At 31.8% G+C, this 15,007-nt stretch overlaps 1 protein-coding gene across 2 annotated transcripts; it reads right to left on the reverse strand.

The window, feature by feature from the left end:
• Positions 1-2,760: 2,760 nt before the first annotated feature.
• LOC7458818 (probable serine/threonine-protein kinase WNK4) lies at positions 2,761-7,950 on the reverse strand. Of its 2 annotated transcripts, none has more exons than XM_024591365.2 (7): positions 7,092-7,950; positions 5,363-5,628; positions 5,038-5,261; positions 4,787-4,944; positions 4,402-4,708; positions 3,899-4,198; positions 2,761-3,509 (listed from the first exon to the last, which is right to left on the reverse strand). In XM_024591365.2, exons 1-7 carry the CDS (start codon positions 7,182-7,184, stop codon positions 3,040-3,042), a joined length of 1,818 nt encoding a protein of 605 aa, XP_024447133.1. In that variant the 5' UTR covers positions 7,185-7,950; the 3' UTR covers positions 2,761-3,039. The 2 variants fall into 2 exon arrangements, with proteins under 2 accessions (XP_024447133.1, XP_024447134.1); XM_024591366.2 differs by having other exon boundaries at positions 2,761-3,464; positions 7,092-7,886.
• Between the last annotated feature and the right edge of the window lie 7,057 nt (positions 7,951-15,007).

Here is a 15,007-nt window from a genome sequence, read left to right on the forward strand (position 1 = left end):
AATCTGAATTATTTTAAAGTGTGGGGGTATGTAGCTTTTTATAAAGTTTCTGATCCTTAAAATTCAAATTCAAAAGCTTATAGGCTTTTAGATTTTAGAAACTAATATTGTGATAATTAAATCTGTACATGTTGAATTTATCAAAAATAAATTCATAAGTGATTCAAATGTGCAAGAACCAGATCTAAAAGTAATGACTCTCAGCTCAACTATAAGTGAAAAATATAAAAACCCAGAAGTAATAGGTTTAAATGAACCTAAAAAGAGTCAAAGAGTAAGAAAGGAAAAACACAAATACATATTTTATTTCTACTGATTCAATTGTATTTTTAGTTGAAGATGATAGAAACACATATTGAAAAGGACACATATTGAAAAGGACACCTATGATCCTAAATGTTGAAAATGATCCAAGGACATTGTGTGAAGCTATGTCTTCTAAGGATGTTGCTTTTTGGAAATAAGTGGTAAACAATGAAATCGATTCAATATTGTCTAACAATATTTGGGTTCTAGTATATTTACCTTCAATTTCTAAGTCAATAAGGTGTAAGTGGGTGTTTAGAAGAAAATATAATACCGATGGTTCTATACAAACCTTCAAGGCAAGATTAGTTATTAAAGGTTTTACTTAAAAAAAAGGTGTTGATTATTTTCACACTTATTCTTCAGTGGCAATAATTACATCCATTAAATTTTTATTTGCATTAACATCAATTTATAAATTGTATGCTCATCAAATGGATGTTAAGATGACTTTCTTAAATGAAGATTTAAAGGAGAAAGTGTATATTGAACAACCTAAAGGTTTTATACTTCCTAGAAATGAGACAAAAAGATTGTAAATTAGCAAAGTATTTATATGGTTTAAAGCAAACTCCGAAACAATGGCATGAGAAGTTTGATAAAACAATTTTGTTGAATGGTTTTCATCATATTAGTGTCGATAAGTGTATGTATTCCAAATTTGCAAAATATTTTGGTGTGATTATTTGTCTCTATATAGATGACATGTTAATATCTAGCACCAATATGATTGGAATAGTTGAAACCAAAAGGTATCTCACTTCCATCTTTAAAATGAAAGATTTTGGTGAAATGGATACAATTTTAGATATCAAAGATAAAAAGCATAGTAGTAGCTATGCTCTTAATCAATCATATTATATTGAGAAAATACTTGATAAGTTTAAGAATCTCAATATAAAAGAGGCTAATACCCCATTTGCTCTAATAAGAAGTTAAATTATTATTGTGATAAAACGATAGCACAACTAAAATATATTAGTGTCATTGGAAGTCTTATGTATATTATACATTGTCAAGACCATATATAATTTTTGTTATATGCAAGTTGTCAAGATATACAAACATGATAAATACGGATCATTGGAAGGCTGTTGTAAGAGTCTTTGGTTATCTAAAAAGAACAATCAATTTGAGCTTGTTTTATTCTTATTTTTCAGCTATGTTGGAAGGATATTATGATGCAAGTTGGATAACTAGTTCGAGTGATAATATGTCTATATCAGGATGGATTTTCTCACTTTGAGGAGTTGCAATATCTTGGGCATTTAAGAAACAAAAATATCTCATTCTACCATGAAATCATAATTTATTGTTATGGCTACTGCATCAGAATGACTAAGAAAGAATGACTAAGAAATATGTTGTTAGATATTAAATTGTGGCAATAACATATGCCAACTATTTCTCTATACTGTGATAATAGAGCAGTTATATCTCGAGCTTACAATAACAATTACTATGGTAAGTCAAGACATATAAGCATTTGACATGGATATATTCAAGAGTTGATTACAAATAGGATAATCACCATTATCTATGTGAAGTTTATGAATAATTTAGTGAATTCGCTCACAAAAGGATTGTCTAGAGACATGGTAAGGAAAACAACTAGTGAAGTGGGGTTGAAACCTGTTATTAAAGATACCAGTAATAAAAACCCAACTTTGGATTAGCAAAAAACTTATCTCTAAGTTTAATGAGTAATAACAAGTTATTGTATATTATTTGTTGGACATTGATAATTAATTTTGTATCCTATTCTGATAGTATTTAGTGGTTTGACACCTTGCCAATTCTTTATTTGTTTCAACAGATTCTTTGACAGTTACTTCCACACATAATATACAACCCTAAATTTTCCAACCCCTCAATCAGATCCTGTTGGATTAAAGTTATGAACTAACAGAGAAGTATTTACTGTCAACAACTTGTATCAAAGTCAGAAACCTCAAGCGCTGTATTATTTGAGAAAAGGTGGGAGGATCATAATTCAGGCAGGATCCACCCGGCAAAATTTAATGGAAAACGATTGGGAACTGTAGATGGTACACAAATGTGAAATCTCTACAGTTAATGCTTTGCAATTATGGACATGAAGAACACAGCATGCTGTACTCCATTATTTGGTTTCAATGATGCATTGTTTCCACTTGTTTCACTATATTGACAAAATATTAAATGCCATCATGCAATCCATAACACTATTGATACCTTGATTATTGCAAGCTCAAATATTGTACACCAAACATTAGTTGAAACTGTTGTTGCTTTTACTCTGTCAATTTTTCAGCCTCAGGATCTCCACCTTTCAGGTTTAGCCCTAAAATGTATACGGGCATGGCTTCTTGGAACCTTTTCATATGGGGTTTCACATGAGAAAAATTGGAAGCAGAATTTCACAAAAAGCAGAACTTTGAGTATAAACGCTTAAGATTTTCCCAAGGCTGCAAGTAAAAGAAAGCAATATAACTTCATTGCAAATACAAGCTAGTATCATCCAAAACAAACCATGTAAGTACATATTTACACTGAATGTATCTAGCACTCTAGTACCTTCAACCTCAGAATTCTTAATTCCAGCTTACACGGATGCCAAACAAAGCTTCCTCATATTGTTTTTGTAGACTTACTGCGTAAGGGGTAATTTAGCTGCTAATTTTCTCTATAGCTTCATTCTGGAACAAGATCATCAATTCTCTCATTCATTTTTCACATACAGAAAAGCTAATTTTAATGTCTTCTGCTCGAAGTCCGTTGTGACGCCTTTTTGCAAACCTCGGCAGGTGCCTGAAAACCAACATCCTCTACATCTCCTACTGTCTTGGACAATCGTCGCTTGTGCACTTCTTCCACCAGTGATCGGTGTAGTAGCTGGCTGCGAATATCTACCAGTGATCGGTTCCTTGTTAATCTACGACTGTCCATCATCCTTTTGCTTTTAGAGCTAGAAACTCTACTTTTTGATTCCAGCAAAACCTTGCAGTTGTTGTAGGCATTTGTCGCCAGTACCTGGCCAATATTGGAATTTGAATTTTCTCGAGGACAGAATCTTGTTGAATTTTGAGTCCTCGTGTCCAGATGTTTCTCCCTCCTTGTTGTGCTTAAATCAAGCTTGTGCTCATCGCCAGAGATGTAGTTCAAGCAAGAATATGATCCTGAGTGTGAAGAGCTTTGAGAGCTGGTATCATCAAACAAATCATCTGCAACAGCAGTTGTTTCCAATTGATTTTGTGATATTGAAACAATACCTAAGGCCCAGCAAGCATATCCAGAATTAACTAGTTTCTCGATTTTCCTATCAGAACGAACATGGGATACCTAGCTTGTTCTGGCTGTAGCATACAATTGTTCCTATACCAATTCTTTTGGAAAACTTTGATTAGCATTTCCAAAATTCTAAGAAATTAGTTTCTTTGAATAAAAGGAAGATATTCCTACTTGATTTTGACAAAATTCAGGGCCTGACTTCATACATCAGACAGACCAAGGCCAAGCAATAATTAACTAATTCTTTGATTAGGCTAACTAATCCATGGCTCAAATAGGAACTACATAACAGCTAAGCTGTAAGGCATCATGGGAGACATACCTTGGAGCAAATGTGGCGTTGATCCTGATAGGGATGAATGAGATGATGAATATGAGGAAGAGTGGAATGGATGATTATGCCCATCATCTTCTTGGTAATCAAATATATGGCGGGGTTCAGTATGAGGTAAGTCCCATTTCTTCCAGTTTGGCACTAGATCAGAGATCGCCCCGTCAATCATATCAGCAATTTCAAATGGTTCCCAGTCACCAATCTCAAGCTCCTTGACCATCTCCATTGCAACATCAATCGGTGTGTCATGTAGAATGTCGAAAGGAAAAAATATGTTCCTAGGAGTTCCTGCAAGAAAACATTGAAGGGGAAAGCACTTCAGATACATGCTTGTCTACAAATACTGGCCAGTTAACAAAGCTTATGAAAGCCACACTGTCATCAGTATGGCAGAAACTATGAAAACTCCTTTTTTTCAGCAACAAACAAACAATTCCTGAAGAACAAACGTTTTAAAACATTTGCATTGAAAGAGATAATTGTTCCCTTACCATCTTCATTAGCAATTTGCACTTTAAGGAAGATGGTATCGTCACGGTTCAGCTTCCCCGTGATTATCATGTCTGTCCTTGGGGGATGATCGTTTAGTTGGAGTTTCTCCATTTCCCTGTCATTCAGAAATGACTTTTGATTTCTGATCCTTGGAACCCGTGACAGTTCAGCTTCATCAGATGCAAGAAATGGATCAAGCAGTAGCTCTTTTGCTGGCAATCTCTTTGAAGCAGTTTCTAAGCATTTTCCAATAAACCTCTGAGCTTCCAAGTCCTGAATCCGGTAGAATACTGCTGGTAACTTCCCCTGCATAACAAAAGTATTATGCTGGGCATACTAGAGCTCACCAGAAATTACGAGTGTTACTATGAAAACAGACTTTACCGATGTTACTTTCTTGTAAATTTGTGCTGGATTAGTACATTCACTATACGGGTATTCGGCTGTGAGCATCTCCAATACACACATGCCAAATGAGTAGACATCAACTAGTTCATTGTAATTCTCCTCGTATAGTTCTGGTGCCATGAACTCCGGAGTGCCTAAAAATGGTCACCGAGTCGTAGAGATTTAATATAAGTCAGCACAAATGGAGCAGACATTGATCCATGCATCAAAGAAGGAAAAATGACTACCTATGACACTGTGTGCTGATTGGGAACCCCGGAGTATGGCTGCAAGACCTAGATCACCAATCTTGACCTGTCCAAGATGGCCATTGACAAAGATATTGTCACATTTTAGGTCTCGATGAATTACAGGAGGATCATGGCCATGTAGATACTCGATGCCTTCTAAGATTTGTCGAGCCCATTTCTTGATGGCTCGGATGTTCACACGGGTATATTTTTGGCGATATCTGCAAAACAGCAGATATATAGTTCTTGCATTATGGCATAAAACGCATCAGGTTAAAGGATCATGGCCACGTAAACAAATTTGAATTGCGAAGGAAATTACTGTCTGAGAGTTCCTGAAGTAAACATTTCAGTGATGAAGTTAAAGGTCTTTCCACGAACATCAATCCAAGAGGCGTAAAATTTGATGATAGAGTCATGATTGAGGATTCTGAGCAGATGAACTTCTGAGTAAAGCCTCTGCAAATCCTCTGGTGAGCAAAGCACCCGACTGAGTTTAGCCTGGTTCCATGCCACCTCTATTCCCAAGAATTCATCTATTGCCTTGTACACTGTTTTCATTGCTCCTCTGCCAAGAACTTCTTCAAGCTATTGATTTAAAACACATTCAATTCTTGTCATAAGTGGATACACTAATCTTTTCCAGTAGTCTCATTAATCAAGTAACTAAATTGAAATCTTGGATTAAACATACGTGTCAATCATCAGTACTCGAATCATACATATTTTCCATCCCAAAGGTATAACATAGCGATGATGTGTTTGCAGATGTGTCTATGAACCATATAAACAAGTCAAAGCTCGCGAAGAAGTCTAAATATGTTAAAAGTATAGTATGATAAAAATAACTATAATTTTAGATTTAATCATTAAATTAGATTTAAATTTGGTTGGGAAGTTCTACAGGCAATGTCTAGTGGTTGTAACCAGCCGAGATCTCTTGAAGGCTTCAAATTAGGTCCATGTTTTTGTTATTTTAATTATTTTTCTTGTTAATTTCATATTTTAATAACTTTTTCTACCTAGTTTTTTATTTTTTTGGTTAGGCAGATTTTTAACTCTATACAAACAATTGGAGTATTATTTTTTTCATCAAATTATTAAATTATAGGCTTTTAGAAAATTTCAGAATTTTTTTTTATTTATTTCACTACAATTTATTTAAAACCGTAACCTTAGAAATTGAAAATTCCAGTTTCTATCCATACTATATACGCTGCGTAACCTAACACAAATCATTGATTAACTACTAAACTAAACAAAAAAAAATCAATTAAGATCATTGGAAGCACCAAAACTAAATAATTGTCTGTAATATCTACCAATCATAGCCTATACGGTCTTTGCAGTTTGCACAAATTCTTTAATTAACTGGTAATTCAATAAGTACCCCCAATTAGTGTGTTAATAAATCATCAATTTTAGGGATGATTAAAACCAAAAAAATATAACATAAACAAAGATTAGGACAGTGACTTCCCAGCTAAAAAAAGAAAAGAAAAAGGTTTATCCTATTAAATTATTAAGATTCATGTATTGACATGGTAAACATGTACGTGTGATCATAACTAAAACAATTCATTACTCTGTGCAATCATGTCTAATTAACCTCCTCAAACTACACATTCTCAATTAATATTACATGTATTTTATACAATAAACTAATTAATAATACAAGTTGTGTCATAGATTAAACCTAAGTTTTGGTACATCAAACTGGACAGGACAACATCACATATATCGACATGGAATGGTTTTTGCCCGATCTTATGAACAACACTATCTTGTACAGTCCAATCTAATCCAGTCTCGTCAAGCTCAAATACACATGCTAAATGAACCCTAGATTGTGAGTTAAGGTAAGACTTGGTGAAGGTACAAACTAGTAGACCTTTAACCTTCTATTCAATGCTATATATGAGAATCAATCCAACTTGTAGAAGTAATTGCAAGAAGATGAGAACAAAACAGATGCATGAAGACTACAAATGCATAGATACATACATACATATATGATGATGATGATGATGATATAAAAGGCTAAAACTTACCCGACCATAACGGCCTGTAGGATCGGTTTCAGCATAGCCATGATCAGCCTCGGTTTCATCAAAAGGACGCACTTCAACTTGCTTTCTATACATCCTTATGTTATGGCCAAAACTTTTGCAAACTTTATGGGAAAAAATAGGGAAAATAGATAAGATTTGAGGGTTTTTGGACGTACGTAGATATTGTGTGTGTAGCTAGCTATATAACTAATTCTAAGAAAAAGATCGATGTGCCCTAAATCCGGGGCTTCCCTTCATGATTTTCATAAGAGAAAACACCAAAGAGAAGCCAGAAGAGTCTCGAGTAGTCTATCCTTAGCATGATCCAAGCCATTTCTACAACCCCACTTGAAGATATTAAGTCGTACTTCTTTGAAACCATTTGGGGTGAAAGAAAAAACAAAATATTGAATTTGTCTTAGAATTGACAAGACAGTATTATGGGAAGTGATGAAAAATGTTGTTGGCTAGTTTTACTGAGGGTGGAAAAGCAAAAATATCATTTGCAAACAAGGATATAGTATAGGAAAAATATATGTATAAGTTTAATTAGATAGATATAGCTGCAATGACTCGAAGAATTCTGAATTTGAAGAATCCGTGGCCACTCTTTGTTGGAGACATTTGTGGATGATCAAGAGAACCCAAAATGATATATTGTTAGGATGTTGGTATAGAAAGGAAAGATGGATGCTTGAGAGAGCTTTTGGGAAGATAATTTGGAACGCTAGCCAAGATGCAAAAAAGTTTAATAGAAGATGGCTGTGATTGCAACTTCTTCACAAAATGTGCTCAATAAATAAGGGGAAAGGTAGATGAGTAAAAGACGAAACTATGTGGAAATATGTGATACTGTGCCATTATATGATCTTCCATGAAGGCAGTTGTCAGCATATTAAAGGCATATATTATAATCGTGGCTATGCTGAAGACTCTTTCGATATAATTTTTTTTTCTTGAATTGACATATCTAAGTTTAATAAATTTCATCTATGAAAACCAATAATATAAATGTATCAAGGGTTATAAAATATCAAGTCCAATCTAACAAGTTAATTTAATGATTCATTGATTTAAAAATATCTTTTGAGTCAAGTTTTATTTTAAATTAGATTTTTTAATTAAAATGATGTAATTTTATTTTAAAAATAAAATAATATCAATTTTAATATTTTTAATTAACCTATCAATCTATGACCTAAATCTTGTACCATATCAGCCTGAGTTACTTGTAACTATACTATTTATATGATTTTTTTAAAAGAAAAGAAACACATAGAAAAAGAAAATGGTGGGCATTTTTATACTTTTGTAGCTTCTTTCTAGTGTAGTTGAGAATTGTGAAGGAGGAAGATTCCTCCTCCTTATCATTCATCAGGATGTCAAGCTTGACTTTGATGCCATTATTGCAACTGAAATGACAACATTAACTCCATGATTTTTTGGCCACGCATATGTTTAGATATGGACGGCTTGGCTTGTTTGGATTATATGGTTGAAATTTTGTTAAACACCAAAAAACAAAAAAAATCAAGGAAAACTAAAATAGGCCCCCAAACTATATAGGAATTTCAATTAAATCCTCAAACATCTTTTCTTGTATCAATTGAATTCCCAATGATTCATAGGATTCTCAACTGAACCTTCAGTCCATGGCAGTAAATAGATTTCGTAAAAATCCTATATTTATGCATACAAATTTATCTTTTTTGTATAAAGCTTGATGTTTTTAGTAAAAAAAAGTAGTTAATTGGAAAAATCATTTGATTTTTGTTTTTGAAAAATATGAGGATACAATTGAGACTAAGTTTTTAGAGATGGGTAAGTGATGTGAGAGATGCCAAAAAAAAAATGATAATTATAATCTCCTCTTCTGTTTTTCTTTTTTATCTTAGGTCTAAGCAATTTTAATCTTAAATTACTTAAACTAATGTCAGATTATAGCACGAGGCAAGTTATATAGGTTGCACTCACGAAATGAATACCCCATATTTTTTTAAAATACTCTTTCATGTGATTGTAACATCAACTTGAGGTTGATTATTAATACGTTTTTATAATCTTTTCTAAGATTAAAATATTGACTAATTAGCTGAATTAAAGTTCATAGGATAATATTGTACATAGATGTACAAGACAAAATGGATTAGCAAAGTTGACTCTAATTAATTAAGAATTGAAGTTACATTAATGTTAGAAAAAATCATATAAAATCTGCAAAACCATCAAAGGTGTATCTTCTTATGTTAATTAAATGATATCCTAATACCAATGGGCCATTTTCAATTAGATGATTATGTCTAATCCATGGTTTAATAATAAAACAAGCTCATTAAACACTAACTTAATAAAACTTTGTCGGTGGTGTTTTCTTCGGGGTTACAAATTATTGATGAAAAGGCCAACAAAAATATTGGCACTAAATAAAAAAAATGCACCAACCAGATTATTTTGATCATTTCGTTGCTAAATAAATTACCAATGACGTATTTTGTCACTTGATTTGTCGGTACGTACAATCTAAGTATTGTCGATGGGTTAGGTGATGGAATTGATGATAGAATATCATGACTAACTCCGTCCAAGATTCTAAAACTTCTTAATTATTCTGTAATTTCCTGAAGAAATAGTATCTCTATTTCCGACATAATCACCGATAGATTTTTTTGTCCATCAATGATTCTATTAGGAAATTAGTAATTTTTTTGTTTTTTTTAGTTAAGTAATTGTTAAATTATTGTGATAGTATCTCTATCACAATAAAATCAAACACTATCAATTTTAATGAACATTAAAATTTTATTAATTTTAATATTCATTACAATATTAATTTTACAACTATAAATACATCGTTACATAGATGAAGATGGAGGTGGAGAATCCTGAGCCAAAAAAACCGAAATGCGGAGTAGGGTAATATAAAGCCATATATTCCGTCATTTTCTCCCAATGTGTCATATTTTTCTCTTCTAATTTGGCTATCATTTCTTTTTTTTAATTTGGCTACTCGCTTCTTGACCTACTCTAGGATCCTTAATTCAAATTCTAGCATCGACTGGCTTGGGTTAGACTGTTGTGTGATTAAAGTTGAAGCAATACAATCCGACCTCGTTTTTCTAGCCGATCCCATAGGCATATCATAAACAAACCCTAGCATATAAATCATATAATAAATTTTGCTAGGAAAAAGCTATGAAACACTTAAATATATAAAAAAACTATAAAAAATACAATAAATCTCAACAAATTAACATTAAACATAAATGAGTTCAAGAAGTGGACGGGTTTGCATTCTTTATGTATCAAAGCTTCACAAAAAAATTCAACGATCGATGCTAACACTATTAATAGATGTAGATTGACGATGGTGGGTTAAGAGGTCCTTTGTGATTAATAAGGGGGGGTGATATTTTGTTTTTTGAAGGAAGAGAAGGAGGAGGAGGAGGAGGGAAGAGCTGTCAATTATAACATATTAACATTTGCATATGAAAGTTTTTTAAGGCAATTCTATTGGTAAATCAAATTATCGACAGAATTGCTGATGGTTTTTAATTTATTTTTTTCATTTCTTGCTCTATCAATTCCATTGATATTTATAGACGAAACATAATTCGTCGTTATTTATGTTAGAAACTACCGATTTAAATTCTCTGTCGCAATTTCCATCGAAAATTTATAACAAAATGTATTTAATTATCATCATTTCTCTTGGTATTTACTAATTTTCTAGTAATGATTTTCCACAAGTTTTAATACATTTTTATTTGGTCTACTTGTGATATAGGTGTAGGTACATGGAATTTTATCTACTATCTTTGATTATTATTATTTTTACAATAAAGTGTTTGGTTTGCAAAGGTGTGGAAATTAATTTGAACATAAAGTTTTTAGTATCCTAGAATAGAAGGGAAAAATGCAAAAAAAAAAAGTATTTGATTAAAAAGACAAAAAACAAAAAGATATATAACGTAAATATATCTCTAGAACAATTAAATTATGAATTTTTGTTCTCTTAAAACATGAAATACTTGGGGACATATCCCTTTTGTCTTCAATGACTCTATTTGAGATCATTGTCTTTTTTTTAGTTTAACGTGGGTGTCCGGGCCAGCTTGCGCGTACCTCAACTAATCCCACGGGCCCTGAAGTTAACGACCATGTAAGCCTCCAGTGACCATCATATGAGCAACCACAGGGCTCGAACCTGAGACCACAGAGGGAGCAAACCTCTTGGTCTCAAGCTCTTACCACTGGGTCACCACCTAGATGGTTTGAGATCATTGTCTTTGTTTGTTCTGTTATTAGACAATAAACAAATGCTATTTAGGAGACAAATTTTTTTTTAAGTGTTTGGTTTGTATAAATGTTGAAATTAATCCGGGATCGAAGAATTTAAAATAATATTTAGTTACTGTCTTGATATAGAAAAAAAAAGACAATATTGATAGATTATTAGACATGTCTTTATATTCTTTTTGTTTTGAAATAACAAAAATTCACTCTAAAGCTGTACAAAAACATATTTATATTATATTTTTACCTCATTCCTTCCAAAGTGCCAAACAAACACTTTTATGTCTTTTGTATCTGTTTTGCTTTTTTATTTCCTGAAATACTAATAGACTTCAACTCTCTTTTTTTATCATTTTAGATTAGCAGAGATAAACACTTGTACATGCTAAGAAGTATGTGTTTCACTTTTTAGGGATAAAAGCAAATAAATATTTCCTTTTTAGGGTTTAAACTAATTAGTTTTGTTGATTAGTACCTTAATATATTGATAATAATGAGCCATGTAAGCTAATCGGGCACGCTGTTAAGTTCTTTCAGCTTAGCCACCCGTCTCTCTGTGTCTCCCCCTCCCTCTTTTCCTGAGCTGAATGGCTACATCAACTTAGGGCATGCCCACGATCTCATTTCACCAAACTACTTTTGTGATGGATTGACAATAAAGCTATGGCCTCCCGTTGTCAATTTCGTCTTTAATATTCTTTATCAATTGCATGACATAAAGAGTCTTCTTTCCACTTAATTATTAATAGTTTGTTCTTATCCTCTTTTTGTGAATAGTTCTTTTAATCATTGTGGACCTCTTCCCTATTCCCTGATTCTTTAAGCAGCATATTCTATTCCTGACGTCAAGATGATTGTTTTTTTTTTTTATCTCTAATTTATATCTTAATTAATTTGATTAAAAAAGAGTATAATCTAAAAGTGTGATTGACCAGATCTCTGCCTACCACGCACACTTCTCTTTACCATTTACCTTTTTTCTTCTCTTTTGCTTTTGATGAGCAAAAAAACACGTGCTCATAGTTATAAAACTCGTCTTCATGCATGATTTTATTCTTAGATTTAAGTCATGGGTTGGATTACTTAATTGGAAACGATGTTATTTTAATTTTTTTTTTTTTTTAAAAAGTTGAATTGTATCTCAATTCATCATAAAACTTACCTGAATTCATTGGGCTGGATGAAGTTTCATATCACTCTATTGTTTGTCGTTCAAAAGAAAAAGAAAATTTTGTTTCTCCCTCGTTGCAAATGAAATATGTAAATGCATTGAATGTATGTTTTTCAATGTAATTGTTTGAAAGTTGATAAATATATATAAAGCCGTTTATGCTTCATATTTATATCTGCACATGTATGTTTTATTAATTTATTTATCAATCAAAGATAATAAAACATGACTCTTGTGAGCATGTTAAACATATAGCCTGCATGTGAGGTAAATTCTTAAGCAAACTAAATAATAAAAAACAAAACTAAAAAACATAAAATAAAAATATTAGGAAAAAAAAACTTTGAATCAACTTAGGTTAACTCGACTAACCCATAACTCGAGATATGAGATCAAGATAACTTTATAGAAAGAAAATGACAAAAATCACGAAGTTAGAGACCTAACATTAAAAGATGAAATTGAAAAAAATCAATTTTTCTTAAAAACAAAACCTAAAAAAATATATTGAAGTCAAATCAAGCTAATCTTCAAAACTCGTGATCCGGATAATGAGACTAAATTACCTCATAGAATGTAAACCCAAAAAAATCACGAAGAAAAATTCTCAATCATCTAAAATAAAAAAAAAACAAAATAAATAGCAATTAAAAGAATAAAGACTGAATCTGATATAAAAATTAAATGAAATGAAAGAATGAGGGAAGAAGTTTAAAAAAAAAAATGAGAACCAAATATGATAAATGAAAAAAATCAAAGGTGGATGAAATTGAAAAAAAAATCTAATTTTATAAATTATTTCAAATAAAATAAATAGTAATCAATTGAACTCTGATCGAATCTAAAGGAGAAAAATTGAATGGCTACTTTGAAAAATTAAAGCGTTTGACTCAGATATTAAAGAGGAGAGAGAAAAAAAAAAGAGAAAGAGAAAAGACCCTCAACACCAAATTGGAGCTATGTTGAATACACGCACCACTTGGGCATGGAGGGGCCACCGAGGAGATTCCAATGTTATCTCAGAAGATGGTGTTTGGCCAGTGGGCATTGCCGTACGCGCCGCCTGAAGTGCACAAGCACTACCAACACACTGATGCCTGCAATGCACGCATTAACTATTTTTTAAAATAATATTTATATTTATTAAATAAAAAAATCACCCCTCAATCTTTCTTATTATAACAAACAAAAAAAACATTATGAAAATATGAAAAAGCTCTTGGAATTAAGCTATATAAGTAAATTTTGAATTTAAAGGTATTTAAGTTATTTTATTATTTTGAAAAGATTGAAAACACTGAATAGCCCTTAAACACAAGGTTAAATACTTTTGCTTTTACCCCTAATCAAGTCATTTATTGTGCTAAAAAGTGAGAAGACCAATTTAATCCTAATTAATTTGATAATATCAATTGAATCTCATGAAAAAATTATTTTAGCCCCTAATATATATATATATATATATATATATATATATATATATAATAAATCATTTGTGTCAACCGTAATTTACCCAGGTTGAAAATTTAAATAAATTCATGAAAAAACTCTAGACGGCCTGGGAAAAGGGAAAATTATCACAGGAAGAGAAGGGAACAACATGACTCAATAAGCACTAATTGAAGCCATTAACTTGCATTATTGGATAATTTTTCAACGAACTGCCAGCGTGTTACTTCATAATCATTTGATCTAGCAAATGGAATTTTACCAAAGGCATTAGCTTCCTCAATACAAACATTACATAGCACAAAATAAGTTCTTGTAGGCTGCATAGAACAGAATATATGTGCAACAAGACAACCTATTCGAACACAAATTGGAGTTCTCGTACAATTATTGCTTGAATTTCTTACAAACGTGCTAAAAACGTTGCACAGCAGCCACCATCGTAAAGTAAGTCAATCCACTTCTAACTGGAGAATTTTAGCAGTAATTGTTTTATTTTTTTATATCATTATTAAATTGCAAATAATAATTCACATATAGTGGTTTTTTTTTTCCTTGAGTTTTCTTTGGTTTCTTAATTTTTTTTTGTCTTATTTAGTATATTAATATTTAATTTGTTGATATGGGATTGGTCGTTATGATTTATTTTTTTGTTTGTGCATGGAGACCCTCGCGGTGTCAGGTGGCGAATGTCCCCTTGCTTAAATATATATTGATTTAGGTTTTTTTTAAATTTTTTTTTAATTTCATCATTCGATATTAAGTTAGTTAAAAATTGGGCTTTGTAATTTTTTTTCGAGAAGATGATCCCAGTCTCATGAATCAAACCATTTGTTTGAAATGTCAACCCGGGCTGAGATCGATCGGTCTTTCTCTTAGATTTTTTTACATCTATTTTTTTTTAAGTTTCATTCTTCAACATTGAATTTGTTGAAAATTGAGTTTCGTGATTTTCTTTACTTTACTTTTTAAGGTATTATTCTGGTCTCATAATCTAGGTCAT

The sequence above is a fragment of the Populus trichocarpa genome, chromosome 19, assembly GCF_000002775.5.
Source record: "Populus trichocarpa isolate Nisqually-1 chromosome 19, P.trichocarpa_v4.1, whole genome shotgun sequence".
Classification (NCBI taxonomy): Eukaryota; Viridiplantae; Streptophyta; class Magnoliopsida; order Malpighiales; family Salicaceae; genus Populus; species Populus trichocarpa.

Excerpts from the sequence above, each read along its gene's own strand:
- LOC7458818 (XM_024591365.2), bottom strand. The coding sequence starts at position 7,184 with ATGTATAGAAAGCAAGTTGAAGTGCGTCCTTTTGATGAAACCGAGGCT. Across the intron at positions 4,199-4,401 it reads GCAAATTGCTAATGAAGATG|GAACTCCTAGGAACATATTT; the intron begins GTAAGGGAACAA and ends GTTTTCTTGCAG. Across the intron at positions 3,510-3,898 it reads AACGCCACATTTGCTCCAAG|ATGATTTGTTTGATGATACC; the intron begins GTATGTCTCCCA and ends CTGCTGTTGCAG.